The sequence below is a fragment of the Odocoileus virginianus genome, chromosome 5 (genome assembly GCF_023699985.2).
Source record: "Odocoileus virginianus isolate 20LAN1187 ecotype Illinois chromosome 5, Ovbor_1.2, whole genome shotgun sequence".
NCBI lineage: Eukaryota > Metazoa > Chordata > Mammalia > Artiodactyla > Cervidae > Odocoileus > Odocoileus virginianus.
The window spans coordinates 72878556-72905215 of record NC_069678.1 but is presented as its reverse complement, the minus strand read 5'-3'; the positions used below and the strand labels follow the sequence as shown (position 1 = coordinate 72905215).

General features: G+C 50.1%; 1 protein-coding gene and 1 pseudogene across 8 annotated transcripts; both read right to left on the bottom strand.

Moving 5' to 3' along the window:
• Nucleotides 1-919: 919 nt before the first annotated feature.
• On the bottom strand, nt 920-26645 carry CYB5RL (cytochrome b5 reductase like). Of its 8 annotated transcripts, none has more exons than XM_070468123.1 (8): nt 26557-26644; nt 26137-26226; nt 21031-21285; nt 19963-20111; nt 15465-15552; nt 11955-12059; nt 7602-7805; nt 920-2994 (listed from the first exon to the last, which is right to left on the bottom strand). In XM_070468123.1, the coding sequence occupies exons 2-8, from the start codon at nt 26179-26181 to the stop codon at nt 2791-2793; spliced, it is 1050 nt and encodes a 349-aa protein (XP_070324224.1). In that variant the 5' UTR covers nt 26182-26226; nt 26557-26644; the 3' UTR covers nt 920-2790. The 8 variants fall into 8 exon arrangements, with proteins under 8 accessions (XP_070324224.1, XP_070324225.1, XP_070324226.1 ...); XM_070468124.1 differs by lacking the exon at nt 26137-26226 and adding an exon at nt 21845-21919 and having other exon boundaries at nt 26557-26638; XM_070468125.1 differs by lacking the exon at nt 26137-26226 and adding an exon at nt 21845-21919 and having other exon boundaries at nt 26561-26633.
• On the bottom strand, nt 9085-9438 carry LOC110123487 (cytochrome c pseudogene; annotated as a pseudogene).
• Nucleotides 26646-26660: the final 15 nt, after the last annotated feature.

Below are 26660 nucleotides of genomic sequence, written 5' to 3'. Positions count from 1 at the left end.
TCAAAGAGGTCCGTGCTCACACACCCCGACGAGTCTTCCTCTTGGGCTCACTTATTATCTTTTGAGGCACAGGACCCAGCCACCAGCTCTCAAGCTTCTGGACGATGTGAGCCCTTCGGTATCATGGTACCAAGGACATGGCTGGGTTCTCACCAGTGTCCCAGGATAAGAAGCCCCACCAGCATCCAGAGCACACAGATCCCATATGGAAGAAGGGGAAGGGGAGGGCGACACATCCTAAGATAAGAAAGGCCGTCAGTTTTCACTGGGTGGTAACATCTACACACCAAATATCTAACATGGGACAAAGACAGACATACAAGAACTGCCCCAGATCCTTCACTCCTTAGGTGGGGACCCCTGACCATCCGTAACAATGGTGAGAGGCCTCCACCCTCAGCGCAGTGGCATGTCTTAGCCTCCCCCAGACCAGCCTAGAGCCAGCCATTCTCCTGGCACTCCGTACTTCCAATTTTAGCATACTCATCTCTTTAAGAATAACAACTTTAATTCCTATCTTCCATGTCATACTGTAAGCTCCATGATGGAGATTCCCAGAACTGCCCTCAGTGGCTCAAAGTCTGGCTCCCAAATGGCCCTCCAAGAGTATCTGTGAGTAGAATCAATAGGACATACCAATTGAGGGAGAGGAAAAGTTGGATGAAGATGCCCTGACTGAGACCCTGAGAAAGGAAAAATGCCTCGCTTAAGCCACAGGAGAGGCGGAATGAGATCACAGTTCCTGTCTGGGACCTCTGCTGCTCAGAGAAGGGCCTTTTCCTTACCCTAGGCTGAAAAGGGGCTTTGCAACAGACCAGGATTCCCTGAAGCTCAGTCTGTGGAAGGCTGGTCTCAAAATGTTCTCTAGTTTAAAAAGCCTGGGAAATCCTGGTTAAAACGAAAAATCTTTCTTCACCACTGGACTTTTCAGAATCTTTATTATGCTCACATGCACATAATTGCTGGCAAAGGCCACAGGCTGTATTCCCCACATCTATTTGACCATGGAATGGTGCCTGTGAAACTTGGTTTGAAACCTTTGGCACCATCTCCCAATGGCCTGTCCTTATTTATTGAACATGGCACAGCACAGTTTTGTTGCAACTTTTTGGGCAGTGCAGGAAAACCCTACTTCACAACTGAAAATGACTCCAAGCCCCAAGACATAAATGAGATAAAAACAGAACTGCTCTGGTTAGAGGGGGTCCTGGGGATCCCACCCAGCTGCCATTCCTTCACACCTCCCATGCCAGGAACTATGCTATCCTACAGAGTCCAGTCTAAAAAAATCACTGGTACAGAATCTGTGGACAGGGCTGACATTATAAATCTGGCTTCTGAGCTGGCCCTGCCATGAACTGTTTTATATAAGGCAGATCACATGGCCTCTCTGGGCACTGGTTTCCACATTGATACAATGAGTCTGGTAGACGGGATACTTCCTGGAGTCCTGAGCTTTAACCTCTTATATGATAAGGACTGGGCTTCCCAGGTGATGCCAGTGGTAAAGAATTCACCTGCCAATGCGGGTGGCATGGATGGGTTCGAGCCCTGGGTCAGGAAGATCCCCTGGAGGAGGGCATGGCAACCCATTCTACTATTCTTGCCCGGAGAATTCTGTGGGTAGAGCAGTCTGGCGGGCAAAGAGTTGGACACAACTGAAGTGACTTAGCATGCACGCACGCATGTGATGAAGACTGTGATTTTATGACTGCAAAATTCTAACTCTACGATTTTACGGTCCTTTGATTCTGAGATTCCACGGCTTAATATTCCAATTCTGGGACTGCCTGTAGCCAGCCGGAGCTGGTGCAGCAGACAGGAGCACAGGCTGCAAAAAAGCAGAATTCATTAACTGCAGTGTGCTGCCCAGGAGCACTGGGTTCCCTGGGGAGGGCATGCCACATGCAGGATGGAGCGGGTGGCGTGTGGAGGGGAGGGGTGAGTGGATCGGAACCAGCAGCAGCTCGTTCAGTGGGCAGAGCAGCGAGAGGGACCCAGGTCTCCCGACTCCTGCTCTATCTTTAGATCTCCATAGCAACCGTCACCAGGGCGCTGAGCTGCAGGCGCGGGCTGAGCTGGCTGCCTGCAGGAGGGAGGGGCATTAGCTTCCTTCCGTAACTCTTTTGCCAGGGAAAGGACTCTGGGCTGGGCTCTTGAGCCAGGAAAGGGAGACTGAGAGGGAAGCCCTTTGCAGCAGGAAAGGCCTGGGGCCAAAAGAAAGGTAGTCTAGGGCCCCACCTTGTTCTGAGACGTGATCAGGTCAAAAAAGCCTCGACCTTCATCGTGTCAGGCTCACAGTACTGGAGGCCCAGACAGCAAGTTCTTCCTTTATCCTCCCCTGCGGTCATTCCCTAAACAGTCAGTGAGCACCTCATCTGAGCTGGCCCTCCTCTGAGCTGGCCCTGAGGCCACAAGATACACAGACTCCAGGGAAAGCAGGCTTTGGCTGAGAATCAGGAAAGCCCCTCCCAGTCCTCCTCCTGCCAATTCCTACTCAGCTGGGACCTGGCTCCCTCCAGGAAGTCCTCCCTGACTGCCCACTGTATACTTTCCTGTTCAGGACTCCTACAGCCCCATCCTTTCTCCTCCCAGCAGAATGCCTGTCGGAGTGACAGTGACCTCGTGGGATGGATGAGAAATGGAGGTCTGCAGAGGCAAAGATATTTGTCCCAGGTCACCTGGAGCATAAACAGTGGTCTCCCATTCATGTCTTCGGATTCCAGTCTGTGATCCTTCCTGCTTCCCAGTGCCGGGCCCCAGGCCTGAGCTTCAGAAGCGAGGCCAGGCCTAGAAGAGGAAGTAGGAGTCCTCGGCCAGGCCTGCGTCCAGCAAGTACCCAGCCATGTCCTTAGTAAACTCAGCTGATCCACAGACCAGGGCGAACGGCTTTCTCCGACAGGAGCCGACCAGCTCTTCAAGCAGGTCCCGGTCCAGGCGGCCAAAGTGGGTCCTGTCCCGGTAGCTCCAGGGAAGCTGCTCCAGGGAGTTCTCCTGGGAGGATGAGAGACAGTGGGGGTGACTCCTGGGTGTCCTCAGAGTTCACACAGTCAGCTCCTCTCTGCCAAATGAGGAACCTGAGCCAGAAGGGATGGGGGGAACCAAGCTTCACCCAGCCCCACTATGAGCCAGGTACTTCCTTCCACGGGGACTCAGGTCCCCCTCACAGAAGCCTGTGAGCCGGTAGGCACAGGTGAGGCACAGGGAAGGGGAGGGATGTTATTGGGACACACGATGAGGTAGGGCAGCACTGGGACCAGAACGTGGGTCCCATCATTTCCACTGCCTCCCAGGGGCTGTTGTCCCGGACACTCTGGGGGGAATGTTTTCTCACCATGACTCTGGGTCTCCCAGCATCTTTCCAAGGTTATTTATCACCATCACGCTCAGAGCATAACTTTTGTGCATTTGAGTTTTCAATTCACCTGTTGAATTAACCAATGTCTACAGAGTGGACTCGATGGACAAGAGTTTGAGCAAGCTCTGGGAGTTGGTGATGGACAGGGAAGCTTGGCGTGCTGCAGTCCATGGGGTCACAAAGAGTCAGACACGACTGAACGGCTAAACTCACTGACTGAGTGGACTGTGCCCAGCCCTGTGCTAGGCAATGGAGACAGGAGAGCTGCTCCAGGCAGACAGGGCTCCTGGCCTCATCTGCCTGTGTATCAGCGACCCCAGGTTGCCTTAACCAAGAGAGGGGCTTATTTCTCTCACATGGGAAGGCTAGAGGTAGTATTCCGGGGGTGTATGAGGCCCCAGGCTCTTTCTCATTCTGCTCCTCTAGCCTTAGCTTGTGGCTTTCATCCCCAGGGTTACAAAAGAAAATCTCCACTACTAGCTGACTTGGAAAAATTTCTTTTAAGGAAACATTTTCTTGAAGTATAACATATGTATATGTATGTCATATATTGTATATGTATTGACAGTTTGGAGAATTTTGACAAAGAGAAGAAGCCATGTAACCAGCGTCTAAAACAAATAAAGCCCCAGCAGAATAGGGCTGTCACCTCTGCAGATGCTATTGAGGTGAACTTCTCATTCCTAAAGCCAAGTTGCAAGACAGGATGGAGAGGGACGTTGGGGTTGGAATGCAAGCTTTGCCACCACTTTCTGGTGAGTGACCATGACCTCTCTGAGCTGCCGTGATGAGTGATGAGCGCAGGGTGATGGAGAAACCCTGAAAGAGGCTCCGTGAGAGCAGGCCTAGAATCCCAGTCGCACTCAGAGCCCATCAGATCCCGAGGGCCTCTGAGGATAGTGCTGTGCTGCTCACGGTGGAGCCTCTCTGATGATCCCCATCTTCTCGTGTGCCCTTTGTGCTCTGACCTGCCCAACGGGCCCCCTCGAGGTCAGGAACAAGGAAGGCCTACTGGCCTTGCCCCTCCTTCCCACTGCCCAATCCCCCCTCCCTCCCTGGCCAGTTCGTTCAGTGCGGCTCACCCTGACTACACCAAGAGATGCGTGGGGTCTGGTTGCTGCTCAAGTCGGGAGGGGACCCTCAACAATGAGGAGGCAGCGGGGTGGGTGAAGGAAAGCCCAGGCCATGACAGCAGAAACATCTACACCAGCCTGGAGGCTCAGGGAAGCTCCCAGGATGGAATTACACCTCTGCAGAGAGATGTGAGGGATGAGTGGGCGTTAGCTTAAGAAGTGGGAAAAAGTGCTCCCGGCGAGGGGAGCAGCACGAGCAAAGCCAGAAAAGCACGGAGCACTTGTGACCACAGGCAGACCAGTGACACCAAAACGCAGCATGCAGTGGGTGGAGGAGGGCCAGGATGGGAGACTGCAGAAGGCTGGCACATAGTCCTGAGAGCCATGGGGAGCCAGGGAAGGGCAGGAAGCAGGGTGGTGATGTGGTCAGAGCTGCCCTTCCAGAGACAGCATGAAGGACAAATACGCAAGAAGTGGCCTGAATAGGGAGACCCTTGACGATGCTCTCACTATGGCCCAGGTAGCAACTGGAATAGAGGGAGCATGGACAGGCAGGAGGCACCTCTCACTCCATCCTCCCCCACCTGCCCTTGCTATTGACAGCCAGCCCACTCGCCTGCCCAACCCCAGGGCACCAGCATCATCAAAACCCTGGCCCAAGGTAGAAGGTGCCCTATCGCTGGTGAACTTTAACTCTGCCCTCAAGCCCAGGATCAAATGCCATCTGCTCTGTGAAGCCCTCTCTGCTTGCTGCCAGCATCCTGAACACCCTCCACAGCACCCATCCCTGTGCTGTTTTATACCAGCAAGAAATAAAGTCATGACCTCTCCACCAACTTGCTGTGTCACTTTGGGCAAGGTTCTTAACCTCTCTGTGCCTCAGTTTCCACATTCATTAAAAGGCCATGATGGCAGTACAAGCCTCCTAAGATTTTGGTGGGGACTATATGAGTATATGCAGAGTATATCATGAGAAACGCTGGGCTGGAAGAAGCACAAGCTGGAATCAAGATTGCCAGGAGAAATATCAATAATCTCAGATATGCAGATGATACCACCTTTATGGCAGAAAGTGAAGAGGAACTAAAAAGCCTCTTGATGAAAGTGAAAGAGGAGAGTGAAGAGGAACTAAAAAGCCTCTTGATGAAAGTGAAAGAGGAGAGTGAAAACGTTGGCTTAAAGCTCAACATTCAGAAAACTAAGATCATGGCATCCGGTCCCATCACTTCATGGCAAATAGATGGGGAAACAGTGGAAATAGTGACTGACCTTATTTTGGGGGGCTCCAAAATCACTGCAGATGGTGATTGCAGCCATGAAATTAAAAGACGCTTACTCCTTGGAAGGAAAGTTATGACCAACCTAGATAGCATATTAAAAAGCAGAGACATTACTTTGCCAACAAAGGTCTGTCTAGTCAAGGCTGTGGTTTTTCCAGTAGTTATGTATGGATGTTAAAGTTGGACTGTGAAGAAAGTGGAGCACTGAAAAATTGAAGCTTTTGAACTGTGGTGTTCAGAAGACTCTTGAGAGTCCCTTTGACTGCAAGGAGATCCAACCAGTCCATCCTAAAGGAGATCAGTCCTGGGTGTTCATTGGAAGGACTGCTGCTGAAGCTGAAACTCCAATACTTTGGCCACCTCATGCGAAGAGTTGACTCATTGGAAAAGACCCTGATGCTGGGAGGGATTGGGGGCAGGAGGAGAAGGGGATGACAGAGAATGAGATGGCTGGATGGCATCACTGACTCAATGGACATGTGTTTGAGTGAACTCTGGGAGTTGGACAGGGAGGCCTGGCGTGCTGTGATTCATGGGGTTGCAAAGAGTTGGACACGACTGAGGGACTGTTCATGGAGTCGCAAAGAGTAGGACACGACTGAGCGACTGAACTGAACTGATATGAGTTAATACACACAGTGCTTAGAACAGTGACAGGCACAGAGAAAATGCTCAATGAAGGGAAGCCCTTGTCAGCCATCTCTGTGACTGTCTCCACATATATAGGTGAGCAGCTGGAGGCCAGGAAGAGGGCATCTTCAGTTTTAAGCAGGACTGGCCCTCCCCTCACCTCTCTCCCCCTGGCTGTCCACTAGCCCTTTGCTTCATCTCTGACCTTGGGGACTGCTGTCACTGTTCACGTTCACCAAGCATGACATCCTGGGTAATCAGGCCACTGAGCATTCCTCCTGATAGACAGGCCTGTAGACTCTGGCTCCTGGGGACCTCAGGATCTCTGGTTTCCTGACAGCCCCCCACCCACAATGTCGAGGATCACAGAAGTCGTTAGGGACCCTCTAAAGCTGCCTTCAGAGGTAACTGATGAGAAGGGTGCTCCAAAGTACAGGGCAATGAGGCTGACCCTGAGCAAGAGAATGGAGGGGAGACACCAGCAGGGGACCCCAACCCAGGGTGTGTGGGAAAGAGAAATGAAGCTATAGACTAGGGGAGGCAGATGAACAGACAGCTGAAGGCCTAGCTTGAGGTAAGGGGCAAGACAGCCCCCAACTCCCGCGCTGTGACCCTGAGGGGAGGTCCCAGAGCGGTGACTTGAATGAATGGAGAGATGGGGAACCAGAGGGGAGAGGGCTCAGGAAGCAAAGCCACTTCTAGTGAGAGTGGCTGGGACTTGCACGGAAAAGGGATGTGGAAAAGACCCTCACACATGCCTTGAACTCGGATCCAGTTTATTCCACCAGCTGTTGACAGTGAGTGCCTCCTGTGTGCCTGGCACTGGGTGGAGCACTGAGAGACTGGTTACCCAGAAACATGTCCCTGCCTCAATCAGCTCTGACAGCCAGAGGACGTCTGTGCTTGGCCCACTGCTTCCATCACCAGGTCCCTTGCCCACACAACAGAGGATGCTGGAGGGTGGACGGCAGGCAGCAAAGCATGCTGGCTGAGAGCTGGTGCTCTGTAAGCAGACAGCCTGGGTCTCAGATCCTGGCTTCACCCCGTCTGGCAGCATGACACAAGCTGGTGCCTTCACCTCTGAGCATCAGCTTCCTCATTTGCATGACGAACATGACAACACAGGCACACCTGTGGGTTCCACCAGTGGCGAGAATGATTATTATGCCACAGGTCAGAGAGCCCACGGCAGGCCCTCGGGAGGAGTGCAAGGGGACAGCAGAGTCTCCATCAGGGACGCAAGTTATCCCCTGGGCTCACCTGGCTGAGGACAAAGAAGGTGCGGACATTCCAGAAACGGGCCTGCTCCTGGAGGAAGGTTTTCATGTAGATGCCCTCAAAGGTCTTGAAGCAGCCGACCAGGGTGATGAAGGTCTCGTCCTCTGCGTTGTCTGTGATGTTCTGGAGGATGGGCACCATGGGAGCCAGGCCAGTACCAGCAGCCAGCATGAGGAGCTCCCCGTACTGGGGAACAAGACGGTACATGACAGGGGTGGGTTGGGAGGGGGTCTTACTCCACCTACCAACTATGGGGCCTTTTCCTGGGCTTGCTTGGACTGGATGGTACTGTCCTTCTGGGGTGTCCTCCCCAGCCATCTGAGGTCCCCTCTCTAACCCCTCCAGGGAACCCTCCGTGCCTGTGAAAGCTACAGCTTGTGAGGCCTACGGAACAGAAATCATGGAATCCGGAGGCTGCAAGGAAAAGCAGTGGTGCAGCCATTCTGCAAATGGCCGGCTGCCTTCTAAAGCATCCCCACGGGACTCTGCTTAGATACTTCTGCTGACAGGCAGCCCTCTAGATCACACCAGTCAATCCTAAAGGAAATTAACTCTGCATACGCATTGGAAGGACTGATGCTGAAGCTCCAATTCTTCGGCCACCTGATGTGAAGAGCCGCCTCATTGGAAAAGACCCTGATGCTGGGAATGATTGAAGGCAGAAGGAGAGGAGGATGACCAAGGATGAGATGGTTGGATGGCATCACTGATTCAATGGACATGAATTTCGGCAAACTCTGGGAGATGGTGAGGCTCAGGGAAGCCTGGCTGCAGTCCATGGGGTCACAAAAAGTCAGACACGACTTGGCGACTGAACAATAAGCCCACTACTTCCCAAGAAGTCTGCTGTATTACAAGCTGACTCCCCTTGCCAGGGAGGGCTTCTCATCTCACAATGACCTGAAACCTGCTCCAACCAAAGCTTTGCCCACCATCCCCATCCTGGCCCTGCCCTCTGGGCTGCTTCCTCTGCCCCAGGGCCACCTTGCAGAGATCTGAGGACCCTGGCTTGGACCCTGGGCCGGTTCTTCTCTAGACTAAATGAGATACTATACCTCAGTGCTTGGCACAGTGCTGGCCCAGAGAGCCAGGCAATAAAAGTGAGCCTCCAAGAGGCCCCTGTCCCATCGACTCCCCCTCTCCAAACCTGTTTCCTGGCTCTAGGTCTCTTTAAGATCAGCGCTGTGCAGGTTAGTGCCTGACCTGCACAGTGAGGTGTTCACCTCTACTCTTGTAGGTCTCTGTGAGTGCAGTCCGAGTTCCCACTAGCTTTAGTGACAGCCACTGCACACCACACTACTGCAAGGAATGCTTCCTGGACTACCACGAGCCATGCAGATCTCAGGGTAAACCCTCAGCCCTAGGATCCGGGCAAGTTCTTTCACCTCTCAGAGCCTTGGTTTCTTCACTGGTTTAAAAAAAAAAATGGACCTCTGCAGAAGAGCACCTATCTCAGAACTGCCATGAGGATTTTTTCTTTTTTTTTTTACTCATTGGTAGCTTTTTTGAGATAAGCTATCAAGTCCTCCCTCTCTCCCTTCTTCTTAATGCCAGCAAAGATCATCTTTGTTCCAGGGATGTACTTCTTGGGATTCTCCAAGTACTCCATCAGCGTCTCCTCTTCCCAGGTGATACCTTTGTTCCTGTTGGCATCTGTGTAAGAGAATCCAGCAGCCTGACCTGTATTTTGTCCAAACAGACCATGGAGGTTTGGCCCAGTCTTGTGCTTGCCTCTCTTTTCCACAGTATGGCACTGGGCACACGTCTGAACAAAAATCTTCTTGCCCTTCTCAACATCACCCATTTTAAATCGTTCTTTCTCTGTGCGTGACTGAGAAGTTCCCACTCACAAGCCAAACACCCTGCTTTCTCTGCCATGAGGATTAAAGAGATGACAAGTGCCTGGTATGGAGCCTGGGACCTAATGCAGTTGGATTCCTGCCCCTCACTGAGCCCTGCTGCTGGCCCATCATCCTGTCCTGTGTTCCGATTCTCCCAGCCTCCAGTCACGGAGTCTGCCGTGAATCACCTCTTTCTCCCATCACTGCTCAGGCGCTCCTCTGGGGAGCCTCCCCTGAGCCACAGGCAGGTCTTCGCATAGCCCTCCGAGCACCCTCCTCACCCTGTGTTGTCATCAATCTATGCGCCTGTCTCCCCATCAGACTGGGGGCGTCTGGAGGACGGGGCTCATCTGACCCATCTCCGGGCCTTCAGGATCCAGCACTGGCCTGGCCCTGGGTGAACCCCTATGAATGTCTGTGGAACAAATGCAAGACAGATGCTAACACGCCAGTCTCAGGGCCAGACGTGAGCCACTTGCCACGAAGATGGCTGCAGAATGGCAAGACTGGCCTGCACCCTGGCACCCTCACAGGAGCAGAGCGAAGCCTCAGCCAGTTTCAGTGGCCAAATGTTGGCACATGAGATGCCATGTCTTTTCCTTCATGGCTGGGCCCTATGCCCTCTCAGATAGCAAGTGAGGGGCTTTCCCATGGGGTCTGCTGATGCCAAGGTCATAAGACTGCTATGTCTGGGAAGATGGCCTGCAGGTATTCTTTATTTCTTCTTTTAGCTTCTTTATATCTGCAGGTTTTGGGGGGCAATGAACACAGATACTACATTTGTAGTAAGGAGAATACCAGTAAAAGCTATTTTTAAGTTACACAAAAAGAATGGACACATAGACATAGCAAACAAACTTTGTGGGGACTTCCCTGGGGGTTCAGTGGTTAAGAGTCTGTACTTCAAATGCAGGGGCACAAGTCTGATTCCCGGTGGGGAAACTGGGATCCACATGCTGCATGGCATGGCCAAAAAGGAAAACAAACTTATGGTTACCAAGGAGGAAAAGAGACGAGGGATGAATTAGGAGTTTGGAATTAACACATGCACACTGCCATATGTAAGCTAGATAACCAACAGAGACCTACGGTATAGCACAAGAAACTATACTTAATATTTTGTAATAACCTGTAAGGGAAAAGAATCTGAAAAAGAATGTGTGTGTGTGTGTGTGTGTGTGCGTGCGCGCGCGTGTGTAACTGAATCACTCTGCTGTATACCTGGAGCTATCGCAACATTGTAAATCAATTACACTTCAATTAAAAGTAAAAGAATAGAGAGGAAGAATGATTCATTCTTTTCCATTTGTTTTGCTTTGTTTTCCTCATTATAAAGGTAATAGGTACTCATTGTGGGTGATTTGGAAAATATAATGAAGAAAATAAAAATCACCCATAATTCCACCACCCAGAGATGCTAACATTTTATTGCTTTTTCTTTTATACTTTTTCTATATAATCTAACTTAAGTTTCCTAGCTTGTTGTGTATTTAGTATTTTACTTAGTATTGGTCACTTGACCTTATAGCATAAGCATCAACATCATTTATAAACATAATTTTTAAATCCAGGATAATAGCCTATCAAGTATCTGTAACCCAGTGTACTTAATTGCTCTGTTGTTGGATGTTCAGCTGTCTGCAATTTCTTGCTATTATAAATAAGCTGCAATGAACATGTGCAAGAGGCAGCATTTTGGATTCTTTCCATAGGACAGACTCCAGAAGTGGAAGCACTGGGTCAAGGATGTGAAGATTCCTAAGACTCCCAGTGGTGGTTTAGTTGCTCAGTTGTGTCCAACTCTTTGCAACCCCATGGGCTGTAGCCCACCAGGCTCCTTTGGCCATGGGATTTCCCAGGAAGGAATACTGGAGTGCTTTGCCATTTCCTTCTCCAGGGGATCTTCCTGATCCAAGGATCTAACCCAGGTCTCCCTCATTGCAGGTGGTCTCTTGTATTGCAGGCAGATTCTTGGCCAACTAAGACACAAGGAAGTCCCAAGTCCCCAGTACATACTGTCAAATTTCTTTCTTATGTGCACCAATTGATGAGAAACTAGTGTTTTTTCCTAGGAATGTCAGGGGAGGACTTGAACATGCCATGAAGATGAGGGGAAGAACCCTTGGCCTGGGAAGCAGGGGACTTCCAAGCAGCAAGTCACAAGATGTACTTAGGGAGTGGTCTCCATAGTCTTGCAAATGGCCCATGAAACTGGAAAGAGATCTGAGAGTCAGCTGGCATAAGGGCCCTACATGCCTAGCTCATAGTATGAATTTTTCCAAGCATTGTTCAGGCACAGATGGTTCTGGAACATGGGCAGTTTTCTTAGTACCTATCCCATCTCCTCCCATGTCCAACCCCAAGTATACTCTTGGCATTAAGTCTGGGCTCAAGAAAAATGCCACAATGAGATTCTATGGCCTGAAACATGAGAACCACAGTCCTGGAGGCTAAGCTGGGAGGGGCCTCCTGAGGACGCAGCGTGGGCACTGACCTGGTTTGGTTTATAGAAGAAGCCTCCGAAGGGTCCTCTCCAGAAAGCTGTGTCTCCTGCTTTCCAGGACTTGACATATTGGGACATCAGCCCAGTCTGGTAGCACTGGAAACAAACCAAGGGAGATCTCATTGGGATGGGCAAGCACTGCCAATACAAACCAAGCTCAGTACTTTACACGCGTCAGCCTCAAGCTCAGTACTTTACACGCATTGTCTCATTTAATCCTTCTAATCATCCACGAAGTTAGCGCTGTCAGTCCCTGTTTTCAGATGAGGCCCAGAACCTTACACAGAAGGCAAATGGTAAGACCAGGATGAAAATCTGTATGACTATTGGCCTTAATTACAGAGGTCTCAAACCAAATAACCAGGGGCCACACAGGTAACCTAACTGAGTGAAGAATCAGGTATGAGACAATTAATGGCACCTAACAGTCTCAGCGTTAGGCAGACAAGAGTGAGTGGTGGGGACTAAGGTAAATTGGTGAGCGAATTCTCTTTCTAAAGGAAGAAGTCACTTTGCAAATTCCAGTACACAGTCCACAGGGCCAGTGATGCCAGATCTTCTGACTTTCTAAGAGGGGCAGGAAATCCATATTTTTAGGAAAATTTTCCCATTTTTGAAATGTTAGCAGTTAATTTAAAATTTTAAAACACTACACAGGCCAAAACCAAATATATTTGCAGGCTAGAGGCAGTCTGTGGGCCACTCATCTGCAGTCTGCATATCCCTATACTGTCTCCTGGCTGGATGAAAAAAATGAAGGTTATGGAGGGGATTCCTCCATGGGAGAAGGGCAGTATGCACTTGCTGGGTGCCTACCCACTCTGTGCTAGGCACTATGCTGGGGCTGCAGGGAAGACAGCTGGGCTTTAAGCTCCATGAAAGCAGCCAATGCCTGAATCACGGAAAGGACGTAAACATCTGAATGAACAAATCAGTAACCCAGATCAGGCCCTCCTAAGTGTAAGGAGCTCACAGTCTAAGGCTCAGACATAGACAAGGTAGAGACTACCTAACGCCTGAGGAGGTGCGGTCACTTCCAGTGGAGTGGGACTGGGCAGAGTTTCCTGGAGAAGGAAGCAGTGGGGCTGGACCTTGAAGACTGGGGAGGATCAGACTCACTGGAGATGGGAGCAGAAGGGCACAGAGAATTCTGGGCGTCAGGTGTGGTATGCTCAGGGGTAGGACAGCCCAGGTCATGTTCTAGGAACAGCAAGTGGACACAACAGAGGAGGGGTCGGGGGGAGCACTGGGAGAGAGGACTGGAAGAGTGTTTGGAGAAATTACAACCAGGCCTGAAGGAGAGACTGGGCTTTGGTCACCAGATTTGCTTTTAAGCACTCGCAGCCACTTCTGGTACCATTGCTGCCTTCCTTGGGCACCAAATGCATAAAGCAAAGAACGTCCTCGGCTGACCTAGAAGAGGTCTGGGGAGGAGGCTACAGTTTTTCTAAGTTGCTGAAAGATACATTTCAGCCCACCCCTTGTTTTGTGGCCCCAGTCCAGGGGAGGCACAGCCCCAGGGGTGGCCTTAAAAGCCCTGTGGCACAGAGAGAACTCAAGAAGAAAGGATGGGTTTTTCTGTGCTTCTGGCACCCACACAGAGCCTGGCACAGGGTAAACCCTCAAAACACATTTGTTAAACAGAACTGACACTGGACTTGTTCTTCCATTTGGGATCATATTACCCAAGGGGCCTTGGGACAATATCATCTCTCTGAGTTTTAGTTTCTTCATCTGCAAAGTGGGGAGAATATGATCTACTCTGCAGGGTGGTTACAAGGTTGAAATGAGGTAATTAAAGAGCTAGACACAGTACCTGGAGCCCAGAAGGTGCCTGAGAAATGGGAGTTCCCCCTTCCCATCTACAAGGGAGCGTAAACCTTAGAAAACCCGCCTGCCTTCCCAATTTGCCAAGACATTTCCAGTTCTTCCCAGCCAGCGGCTTAGGGATAATTAAGCATCTCTCTGAAGAGAGGCTTTCCGGTAAACGAAGGAGAAAATCAGCCTTGCAGCTGGGAACGATCCAGCTGCCCCGAAGTACTGTCTCCAGGCTTATCCTTTCAATAGAAACACACCCAGACAAGCAGCTTGGGGAAGTGGGCCATTTGGAGAGGATTTGTGGAATCTCCCAGACAAACAGTTGCGTGGAGAAGGGATCCCATCCAAGCTTATGTGTGAGGGAATAAATACTTGAGCTCTGAAGGCAGACGGGGAAGGCAGGGGCCATAGACGGTGCTAGGTACTTGGAATCAGGAGGCCAGGGCTTACCCACCACTTGCACTTGTTACTAACTGGGGTCTCAGGCACTCCTGGGGTCTCAGTTTACTTGTCAATGAAAGGGGGATAATTTCTGTCCTACAAGGGAGACAAAGGATGTGAACACCTAAAGATAGGTGTTCCCTAGGATTCTGTTTGGGAAAAGATCTAGAGCTATGTATTAGGCTGACTCATGTGAAACTGCTGGTTCCGTAAGTCAAAAATGTTAGCATTTCAGCAATTTCATGTAGTTCAACCCAATTATTTGTGCACGTAATTCGAACTTCATGACTTCTTATACATTTATTGCCTACTCCTTGGGTCTCTGGAGCATTTTGCATCCAGCCCACTTTGTTCATCTCATCTCTACCAATTGCCCAGCCCACCTTGGCTGCCCCCACATGCACATCTCCTTCCACCACTCAGACTGAGTATAGTTCCCACCAGACCCTGCTTTATTTCACTTCTCCCTGCCTTTGGTTATCCACCCCTGGAACGCCACCTCTAATCTGTACTCCTTCTTCAAGGCCCAACTCAAATGCCCCGGCCCCTGCCAACTCCTTGCGTAAGGTTAATTTCAGTTAGCTTGGTCCCCAAGGAACTTCATGTCCCATCTTTTGCCTGCGCACCCACTCTGTTCCAAGACGAACGACTGGAAGTTCCCCAAGTCATGCCCCCTTGGCTGCTGTATATACGCACTGCTCAGCACTCAGAGCTTCCTTCCCACTCCTGAGCTTAACACGGAGCTCACACACACAGCTTCCTCGAGGAAGCCCAGCCCACTTTCCCTGCAGCCCCAGGTGCCCTGAGCTAGGCTGGGGCTTGCTGCATCTACCACCTTGCAGTGTCCCAGTCTGGCCCCATCTGAGGGTGGGCACTGGGTCTGACTCCCCCTGACTCCCCCCTGACTGCCCATGACTTGGTTCCCCTTTCCCTGGCTCAGTGCTCACGCTCCATCAATAGTAAGAAGGTGAGGAGGAAGAGCTTTACTCTTCTCAGTCCAAGCCTCTTGTTCATAAAAATCTATCGGGAACATGCCCTCTGTTGGTGATGCAGCAGCCTCTTTTCCCTAGGAAAGGAGATGAGAAAGGGCCACCCCCATTGTCCCTGCTCTTCCCTCCAGCCAGCCTCCTCCCATGTGAATCCTGGCTTTTCCCACGTCAAAGGGAAGTACCCAGCCCCGATCAAGTTGGCAAATGGAGGTCCAGTCCTTGGCTCTTAGAGCAACTGTGTGAGTTGACTTACCTTGATTAAAACTTCAAAGTATCCTTCTGCATTGGCAGGGCTGATGGGCGTATAGGCTCTCTGAATTTCTAAGTCATCTACTGTCCCTCTGGGAAAGAGATGCACTTGGTCAGGCAGTCAGCCAGTAATTCAACAAATCCTTAGGGTACCTAACCTGTGCCAGGCTGGTGAAAGTGAAGCTAGGGGCCCAGTCATCCCAGTGGTCCTCACTGAAGGGCAGGCAAGGTGGAGCAGAAGAAAAGAGTACTGGGCTCCCCCACGACTGCGTGCTGGCTGTGAGACCCTGGGCAGGTCATTTAAACCTTCAGTTGCTCCTTCTGTAAAATGAGGACAATCATCCATGCCTCTACTATGTGGTTCCATTGGGATTACAAATGAAAAGGTTCTTCAAAAAACACACTGGTGATGTGAGCTGTTTTAGGACATCACTGGGGTTTTTCCTGACCTCTTCCCAACCATAACATGATCAAGATAAAAACAGCTAAGTTTAACCAGTATTTAACATTTAGCAAATATTACCACATGCCAGGAGCATTGGAATTAGAAAGGATCCTCAAAGGTGCCCTCATCCAAAGCTTGACCTGATGCATGAATCCACTCCAGAATTATCAACAAGGGGGACAGAAGGATAATCATGCTGACATGTTGTATTAAGTGCCTATGATGCACCAAGTATATGACAGGCAGTACCTCATTTATTGCAAACAATAACCAAAATGAGGAAACCAAGGCTTAGAGAAGGATGTCACCTGCCTGAAGTCACACAGCTAGAATCAACTGTAGCTCTGTCTGCTTCAGAGCCAGGTTCCTTACGACTACACCTCAGAGCTTCCCTGGAGTACCCAAGCACCCCTTTCTTGAACCTTACTATGAACATAATTTTCTCCTCCAAGGTATGCAAAGATTAAAAAGGCTCATCCTAATGTATCAAAAGTTGGGCAGAAACATTCAATAAATGCTTATAGAACAAAGCACTAACAAACAGAACATATGGCATGGCTCGGATGCAAAGGGCACTGTGACATTTGCTGTGACAGAGGTAAGTCACAGGCACTCTCATCTGGGGAACCTCAGAAGGCCTCCCTGAGCTGGGTATTAAAGGATGAGCCACCCACTAACACATGAAAATGGGGACAGGAAGTAACGGGAAGAACCGAGGCAAAAGCTTGTGCTGTGCTGTGCTTAGTCACTCAGGCGTATCCAACTCTTTGCCACCCCATGGACTGTAGCCCGCCAGGCTCCTCTGTCCATGGGGATTCTCCAGGCAAGAATACTGGAGTGGGTTGCCATGCCCTCCTCCAGGGGCAAAAGCTTAGAGGTAGTTCAATGTAGGGCAAGCCGGGAACTGGTGAGAGGGGCAAGCATATGGGTGGGCAGCAGAGAAGAACTTGGTAGCCTAGGAAGCTGGGGCTGTGGGCTGGTGTGTTGCTGGGGAGGTGCTGTGGAGCACCAGAAGGGGTCTGAATGAGGAGGGACAGGGGTGTCCTGAGAGTGACAGAGACAGTGGAGAGAGACCAGACCAGAAGCAGGCAGTTCGGGGCATCCCTGACTTATGGATGGAGGGTTTCCTGGGCTCTGACCTGTCCTGTGGCTCCTAAAGTAACAGTGACCTTTAAGGACCGCCAGCCAGGCCACAGGCCAGAATGAGCTGGATACAAACACCAGGGGTCAGTTTGAGGCAAGTGACTAGAGTGTGATGAGTAATAAGCTCTCTCCTGGTTTCCTTCCTGGCTACACCTTCTGTCTCCTTTGCTGGCTCTACCTCCTCTTGCCAACACTATAAATGGTGGAGTTGCAAGGGTTCAGTCCTAACTCCTTCCTTCTTTGCATGTCTCACATGCTCCCAAACGCCATCCAGGTATAACGATATACCTGGATGCTTCCCAGATCTATGCCTGCAGCTCAGATCTCTCTGCTGAGTGTCAGGCCTAGAGAGCTGCCTGCCTGCCAGATGCCTCCACCTGGAGGTCCCAAAGGGTCTTGTCCCTGGGTAGGTGGAGGCGGGGATCGAGGTGGGAGGAGAGGACAAAATTAAGCTGGGAGGAAGAAGGAAGTGCAGAGGAATGAAGGGTGTAATTCAGGAGGCGGGCTGTCTGGGCTTGAATCCTTATTAGCTGTGTGATACTGGGCAAGTCTCTTATTTTCAATGTCAGTCTCCTTTCTATCAGCTGGTGCTAATTGTATGAGGTTAACGCCACAAGCTCTGGAGACACACTGTTTACTTTCGAACCCTGGCTCCAGCATCTGCCAACTGTGTGATCTGGGGGAAGTTATTAAACCTCTCTGACTTCAGTTTCCTCTCTGGTATGATAATGGTGCCTACCACACTGGATTTTGTAAACAATAAATAAGCTCATACGTATGAGCATAAACTGTGTGAAAAAAGTGTTTGTTGTTATTATTTATCATGAAAATACATTATCTAGGTCAATTCCAAGAGCCCTCTAAGTCATGTATCACAGTGTTTACTCTGAAGATGGCAAATGGAAGCTTTAGGAAGGTTAAGCAAGTTGCCCTAGACCACACTGCTAACAAATGGCAGAGCAGGGCTGCAAAGCCTGGGTCCTCTAACTACCTGAGTGTAGCGTAGGATGGGGTCCTTCCACTACCTGAGTGTACCGTAGGATGAGGTGCTCCCTCTACCTGAGTGTACCACAGGATGAGGGGCTCCCACCACCTGAGTGTACCATAGGATGGGGTCCTCCTACGACCTGAGTGTACTGTAGGATAGGGTCCTCCCATCACCTGAGTGTGCTGTAGGATGGGGTCCTCCCATCACCTGAGTGTACTGTAGGATTAAGTGCTCCCACCACCTGAGCATACCATAGAATGAGGTGCTCCCACCACCTGAGTGTACCATAGGATGGGGTCCTCCCATGACCTGAGTGTACTGTAGGATGGGGTCGTCCCATGACCTGAGTGCACCATAGGATGGGGTCCTCTTATCACCTGAGTGTACCACAGGACGAGGTCCTCCCAATACCTAAGTGTATTGTAGGATTAAGTGCTCCCACCACCTGAGCATACCATAGAATGAGATGCTCCCACCACCTGAGTGTACCATAGGATGGGGTCCTCCTACGACCTGAGTGTACTGTAGGATAGGGTCCTCCCATCACTTGAGTGTACCATAGGATGAGGTCCTCCCATCACCTGAGTGTACCGTAGGGTGAGGTCCTCCCACCACCTGAGTGTACCGTAGGATGAGGTCCTCCCATCACCTGAGTGATCGTAGGATGAGGTCCTCCCACCACCTGAGTGACCGTAGGATGAGGTCCTTCCATCACCTGAGTGTACCGTAGGATGAGGTCCTCCCACTACCTGAGTGTACTGTAGGATGAGGTCCTCCCATCACCTGAGTGTACCATAGGATGAGGTCCTCCCACTACCTGAGTGTACCGTAGGATGAGGTCCTCCTACTACCTGAGTGTACTGTAGGATGAGGTCCTCCCATCACCTGAGTGACTGTAGGATGAGGTCCTCCCACCACCTGAGTGACCGTAGGATGAGGTCCTTCCATCACCTGAGTGTACCGTAGGATGAGGTCCTCCCACTACCTGAGTGTACTGTAGGATGAGGTCCTCCCATCACCTGAGTGTACCATAGGATGAGGTCCTCCCACTACCTGAGTGTACTGTAGGATGAGGTCCTCCTACTACCTGAGTGTACTGTAGGATGAGGTCCTCCCATCACCTGAGTGTACCGTAGGATGAGGTCCTCCCATCACCTGAGTGACCGTAGGATGAGGTCCTCCCATCACCTGAGTGTACCATAGGATGAGGTCCTCCCATCACCTGAGTGTACCATAGGATGAGGTCCTCCCACCACCTGAGTGTACCGTAGGATGAGGTCCTCCCACCACCTGAGTGACCGTAGGATGAGGTCCTCCCATCACCTGAGTGACCGTAGGATGAGGTCCTCCCACCACCTGAGTGACCGTAGGATGAGGTCCTCCCACCACCTGAGTGTACTGTAGGATGAGGTCCTCCCACCACCTGAGTGACCGTAGGATGAGGTCCTCCCATCACCTGAGTGACCGTAGGATGAGGTCCTCCCACCACCTGAGTGACCGTAGGATGAGGTCCTCCCACCACCTGAGTGACCGTAGGATGAGTGTCCTAGGTGAGTCCTCACAGCACTGAGGAACCAGGAAGGTCTCCTGGCTCAGCCTGAAGGACCGAAGAGGGGATTCCCACTAACTTGGTACCAGAGAAGAAGTCCTCCACTCTCCGAGAGGGTACTGTGGATGAAGTCTCGATTACCCATTCACCTAGCCTAAGCAGCATTACATCAAGGATCATCTCTCCTGACAGCCTTGAGTTCTTCACCCGTAGGATAAGAGGTCCGTCGACCCCTCTATGACCGTAGGATGAGGTCCTCCCATCACCTGAGTGTACCATAGGATGAGGTCCTCCCATCACCTGAGTGTACCATAGGATGAGGTCCTCCCACCACCTGAGTGACCATAGGATGAGGTCCTCCCACTACCTGAGTGTACCGTAGAATGAGGTGCTGGCCAGGCCGCAAGCCGAGCTGGCTGTTCCCAGGTAGTGCAAACCGGACAAGGTAGGTGTCCTTGGTGAGCCTGTCTACAGCACTGATGAGGAAGGCCAGGAAGGTCTCTGGGCTCAGCTTGGAAGGGCAGCTCTGCAAGAGGAAAAGATTCACCAGCTAGAACTTGGGACTCAAGAGACAGGCAAGCCTCTACAAGCATCCTCCGCACAAGGAGGGGCTATTGTGGTTGACAAGTTTTCTGTATAAAAGTGCAGCCCCACCTTCCTTCCCTTTCAGGCTCTAAGAACACCAGAGCATTTTACATCAAGGTCACTCTGCTCTGAAGCCTTGCACAGTTCCTCTCAGCCCAGGATAAAGCACAAGGTCCTTAGTTGGACACTCTAGTGCCTGTGGATGGGTCCTGAGTCTCATTTTATCTCCCAAGCATCCAGAGTCAGACCTTTTTCTGTTTCCCACAAGAACACCTTGTGGATTCCAACCCGTAAGTCTTTATTTGCTCAAGCTGTGTTCTCCATCCAGAACACTCATTTCCAATGTATGAAAAACCCACCTATCCTTGAAATCAGCTAAAATCCAGTAGGCAGATTTAGAAATTGATGGGACTTTAAAGATGATCTAATCCAATACCCTTATTTTACATGTGGGGTAACTAAGGCCTAAGTGGTAGTGACTTATTTGTACAAAGTTACCACCATGAGCAGGGATTCAAATTTATGTCCTCTAAGTCTCAGCCCATTGCCCTTAATATTCCACCCACCCCCCAGACCTCCTCCAGGAAGTCTTCTCTGACTGCTCAAACTCACAGATTCTGTTCTCCTGAAAATGCACCCACCCAATTCACTCCTGGGTCCTTCCCTCACTATACCACCCCATCCCCCACTCCCCAACTCAAGGCCAGGCTTTGAACCTGAGTCAATCTGCTTCATTAGGCCCACTCTTTTCCCTCTGCTGCAGAGTCAGAGGAAGCTCCCTTGAGCAGGTACACCGTACGGGGCTGAGGTCAGGTGGATGCCGACACCCGGCCCTCGTGTCTGAGGAGCACCCCCCTTACCTGTGTCTCTTCCCTACGCAGCAGGCTCCTGTCCTTGCTGGCTCGGGCAGCCTCCCACCTTGCCAGGTCTCGCTGGTAGAGGTCGAACACACAGGGCGAGCAGCCACTGCCGCAGCACTGGGAGGGCAAAGGCTCCACCGGCCGAAGCTGCAGCCAGGCTTCCTCTTCGTCACCTTCCTCCCCCTGGCCCATCATCAGTGGGGCTTGATCAGATACTCTCCCCAGAGCAGGCCCAGGCCCTGCTCCCTTGCCAGCCTGGAGGAGGGAACACATGTGGTTACACTCTGGGCATCTCTATTCCACTGGTTCTCCCTGAGGCCGGCAGGTGCCAAGCTCCGTGTGAGCATAAGGATGAATCAATCCTGGGGTCTGCTGTCTGCGGGGAGGGAGGCAGACAGGCACAATAATCCCAACAGGCAACCACGGTTTCTTGACTTCTTCCCATGCTCTGAGTGCTGGATCAAGATTACAAAGAAAATCTCACAACATTGTTCATCAGCTATACGCCAACATAAAAGAAAAAGTTAAAAAAAAAAAGATTACATAGAAAATTTCATTGAACTTTTAAAATATTTTAAATGATGAAGTAAAACATTTATGTACAATTTAATAATTGTTATAAAAGAGCCATTTTTTAACCACCACTCACTCAAGTAAAAAGAACCTTGCTGGCATCTCAGAAGTCGCGCATTTGTGTCCTTTTCAATCACATCTCCGCCCCCCATAACCACTATCGGTTTCCTTGCTTTTCTATACTCGTGCCACCTTTGTTGGCAATTCTATCCACAATTTATCAGATTTGCTTAGTTTTTACCTTTATATGAACAGCTTCCCAGGTGGCTCAGTGGTAAAGAATCTGCCTGCCAAGCAGGAGGCTCGGGTTAAATCCCTGCATCGAGAAGAAAAAGAAATGGCAACCCACTCCAGTATTCTTGCCTGGAGAATCCCAGGGACAGAGGAGCCTGGTGGGCTACAGTCCATGGAGTCACAAAAAAGTTGGTCATGACTTAGCGACTAAACAATAACAACAGTATCATATGAATGTATTCTTCTGTGCCTAGTTTCCTTCACTTAGTATTGCTGGTGAGTCATCTACCAAATTGCTGCGTTTTATTTAATCTTTACAACAAGGCCAGTCCTGGAGGTGCCATTTTATGGATGGGCAAACTGGAGTCTGAAGAGGTTTAATAACTTACCCAGGGTCACACACGTGCATGCTAAGTCGCTTCAGTCATGTCCAACTTTGTAACCCTATGGACTGTAGCCCGCCAGGCTCCTCTGTCCATGGGATTCTCCAGGCAAGAATACTGGAGTGGGTTGCCGTGCCCTCCTCCAGGGGATCATCCTGACCCAGGGATCGAACCTGCATCTCTTGCACCCTCTGCATTGGCAGGCAGGTTTTTTACCACTAGTGCCACCTGGGAAGCCCTACCCAGGTCACAAAGTTCCATAAATGATGGCACTGGGACTTAAATTCTGCTCTGTCTGGTCTCCAAACATATTGTTCTTCAATCACAGGAAAACAGGAGAAGGAGGTCATGATGGTCCAGGTGAGAGCTGATCTGGACCAGGACAGCTTCAGAGAAGATGAGAGGAGAGGGGACAATTAGAGAAATCCTGAAGCAGGAATTAACAGAACACAGAGACTGACGGATGTGAGGTGAGCAGGTGAGGGGGAGAGAGGGCTGAAGTGACATCCAGGTGTGTGGCTTGGATCCTTGGGTGGATAGTGGGTCCAAAAGGAGTTGAGTTTTAGAGGAAAGAGGAAGGGAGGGAAATGGTAAGTTCAGTGAGAGGTACACTGAATGCCTGTGGGGCATCCAAGGGCAAAATCTAGTTCCATTTGGATTAAGCAGGTCTAGGAACCTGAGTCTAGAGATGGAGCTCTGGGTAACGGACAACAAGGAAGGGATGGGCTGGTAGAGAGCAGGCTGGGGTCTCTGCGAAGGCCCACTTGGCTTCCTACAGCACTCATAGCACTTGGTCCAGCCCTGGTCATGGCAGGTACTCAATAAATGCTCTTCCAGTAGATGAATCTCCACCGTATAGCATTTCACACTGTTCAGAAATTAACAAGTTTACATGTTTTTCTCTTCTGAGATTGTGAACTGCTTGAGGGCAGAGACCTGTTTTTTTATTCATTTTATGAAGCAGCACAGTGTATATTTAAAAATATGCATGTTATATGAAAGGAAGAAAGGAAAGCAAGGAACTTGCTTTCAGGGCCATTAGGTAAATATTGAAAGATAGACCAGGGAGGAAAATTTAAATGGTTATGATTTATTTTGGGATGTTTCTGTGAGGGCAGTTTGGGATTTATCAAGGTTTTCTGTATTTATATGTGGAACTCTACAGTTCATATAGAAATAGAGCTGTCATCTCACTTGCAAGGAAACTATTCATTTAAAATCCACAGGCAAATCAAAGTAAAGGGGGGAGGGGGTCTCTTCTCTCCCTCTTGTCTGAGAACAGAACTTAGGGGAAATATGATGTTACAGAACATTACTTAAAATGCAATTACGACTAAAACCTCCAGTTTTTGCTATCCTCCCACTCATTTGACACTTACTGGGCAGGGGCTGCTGAATGAGGTGCTGCGACACAGAGGTGAGTGACACTACTCATCTATGTCCTAGAGGAGCTCCTGGCCTGGAGGAGTCAGACAGTAAGCAAATAATAACTGGGAAAAGAATAGAGGTCACTTACTGGGCCAGTCTGTCCAAAGCACTTTGCACCGTCTCACTCTGCTCCCGACAGACATAGGTAAGGAGGCAATGCATTTCTTTATTTCACAATGGAGAAAACTGTGGCCAGGAAGCCAGAAGTGGCAAGGTTAGTGCATATACCTGGTCTCTTAAGACTCCAGGATACTCTTTCTCCCTAGATTTCACGCCTCTGCAGGGCAGAGGAGAGTGTCTTCATCTCCAGTTCCCAGTGGGCTGGGCTGGCACACCAACCTTGTCAAACTGCCATTGAATTTTATGGGCCCCCTGGAGCCTCCCAAGGGCAGTAGCTTCATGGGTGCATAAAATGCTAGAATCAAGGTGTGGGTCAAGTCTGTGGAAAGGCGAGGAGCAAATCACTATGCCTGCCAGAGGACACAGAAGTCCCATTTCTTGGTTACCAATCACTTCCCAGGAGTCCTAACTTTTACGATCTTTCCCACTTTTTCCGCTTCCCATACCCATTTACATTGGAGTTTTCTATGGGCCCAAACGATGTGCTTCCAGTCTCCCCCAACACTATCCCTCAGCACACCTGCCACCAGCTCTGACCACACCTGTCCCCTGCTTCGCAATCTCCAACAATCCCCCACTGCCTACTACACACATCCAACCTTCTTGCCTGGTGCCCAGCATTCTTCCTGGTCAGAACTTGCCCAAATGCTCTTACCACTTACTATCATTGATTTTAGAAGGGCAGTTCCTGTGTATGCCACAAATCTCTCTCTTGTAAAGGAAAGGTTTCTCTTTAGAGGAAAGAAAACCTTCTACTGCTAGTTCAATGATTTCAGGAAGGTTCAGCAGGCTAAGACCCTCTTGAGGGCAAGTGTGGTGTCTTATTCTTTCTGCATTCTACCACCAAGCACAGGCCTGGCAGACAGAAGGCTCAGGCAAGTGGTGAGTGCTCAGTTTACAAACAAGGTCTGGGAGCCAGGCATAGTGCTCGGTGCTGGGATACAGCAGAGGTTAATAAAACATGGGCGCTACCTTCACAGAGCTTCCAGACGAGAATGGTGCCACATCAGTCCAACCCATTCTTCCTGCATGTTATGTACCAGGTTTGTATTAAAAGTGAATGAGATCTAGTTTCCTCTATATGCTGATTTCTTACTCCCAAGAGGTTTGGGAGAAATAAAGTGAGCTAAGCTAACAGAAGGAGCTCTGTTAACTGTAAACTGCTGTACAGTGTGAGAGTTATTTATCTATCTTTGCCTTAAATTTACTTTCTGGATTTTACCAATCCCACTTTCCCTGCTATTTTGGAAGTGATTAGAGAAGTTGGCCATGTCAGTTATGAATTTTAAAGATTAGTTTCGCATCTCCTCTCAGCCTCTACTTCTTGAGTCTAAGAAGCCAGGCCTTGACACATGTTGCCTCTGCCTGGACGACTCTCCACTCCCTCAGACCCTGCTTCAAGGTCACCTCCTCTCAGAGCCACTCCCTGTGCCACCTCCTTCTCCTTTTCTAGCATAGCTGGCTTGGACCGGTTTCGTGGAAGTCAATTTTTCCTCAGACTGGGGTGGGGGAGGGGATGGTTTCAGCAAGATTTGAGCACATTAGATTTATTGTGCCTTTGATTTCTGTTTTGTGGCAATCAGGATATTCTGCCTTTACTTTAGGGTTAGGGTCTATGTTCCTATAAGAATCTAACGCCAGCTGCTGAACTGACAGCAGGCAGGGCTCAGGCAGTGATGCAAGTTGACGGGGAGTGACTATCCTGGGGGTTGAGGACCCCAGCTTTAGCAGGTACCCTATTGGCTTATTCATTACATCATTATGTACTGATTCATTAAATGTATATTTACTATGTGCTCAGCATTGATCTAGAGGCAGACTTCACAATAATGAAGAAACAAAAACTCTTGCATTCATGGACTCCTCGCATTCATGGAGCTCCTTGCAGTCATGGAGCTTATATTCTCCAGTGGGAACATCATTAAGATCAAAATGAAAAATAGGCTATGTTTAGTGTTAAATACTAAAGAGGAAAACAACTAAACAACCGAGGGAAAGGGATATTAAGTGTGTGTGTTGCAACTGCTATTTGGTTTACTTGCTTTCTGTCTGTATCTCCCACTTAAACTGTAAGCTCTACATCGCACATCCGTTTTATTCATCAGTGAAAACCCGCTACTCAACAGTGCCGGACACACAGTAGGTATTTGATAAACACCTACTGAACAAGGAGCAAGGCAGCCCTCTGCCGCTCTGGCCCCGCTCCTAGGAGGCAAAAAGGGACAGACGAGGAAATGAACTCATTTTGGGCACTGGGGAGGAGGCATGCAGTGTGCGAGGTCAGAGCGGCCCCAGCGTGGTGCAAGGGCAACGCTCAGGCTCCACGTCAGAAGTGGTGGAGAGAAAAGAAAACTTACGGGATACCCACCACGTTCTGTGCGCTGCGTGACTGAGCTAGTTTAGGCATTTCCATCCCTATTTTGAAGCTTCCAAGTTGGCGAAGTGGTAAAGAATAACCCTGCCAGTGCAGAAGACAAGAGATGTGGGCTCGATCCCCCGGTCAGGAAGATCCCCAGGCGGAGGGAATGGCAACCCACTCCAGCATTCTTGCCTGGAAAATTCCATGGACAGAGGAACCTGGCCAGCTACAGTCCATGGGGTCGCAAAGAGTTAGACTCGACTGAGCACACAGACACATCCCGATTTTTACACCGAGTGACTTTAAGGCTCAGAAGGAAGTACTCTGCCCAAGCTCCAATTGCTCGTAAGAAATCAAGGTTGTCCTGAGTTGAGGTTTTAAGTCCTGAAGCTCTCCTAGTTCGTTCCAGCTCTCACCACAACCACTCACCTACCCTCCTGCGATTCCCCTCAGGTAAAGATCTTGCAGGTTTCACTCCCACCGGGGAGAGGTGGGCAGGGTTCCACCTGTGAAAAAATGTGGACGGCCTGCGG

Excerpts from the sequence above, each read along its gene's own strand:
- CYB5RL (XM_070468123.1), bottom strand. The coding sequence starts at position 26,181 with ATGGAAATGCCTAAACTAGCTCAGTCACGCAGCGCACAGAACGTG. Across the intron at positions 20,112-21,030 it reads TGCGTAGGGAAGAGACACAG|AGCTGCCCTTCCAAGCTGAG; the intron begins GTAAGGGGGGTG and ends TTCCTCTTGCAG. Across the intron at positions 15,553-19,962 it reads GGCCAGCACCTCATTCTACG|AGGGACAGTAGATGACTTAG; the intron begins GTACACTCAGGT and ends TCTCTTTCCCAG.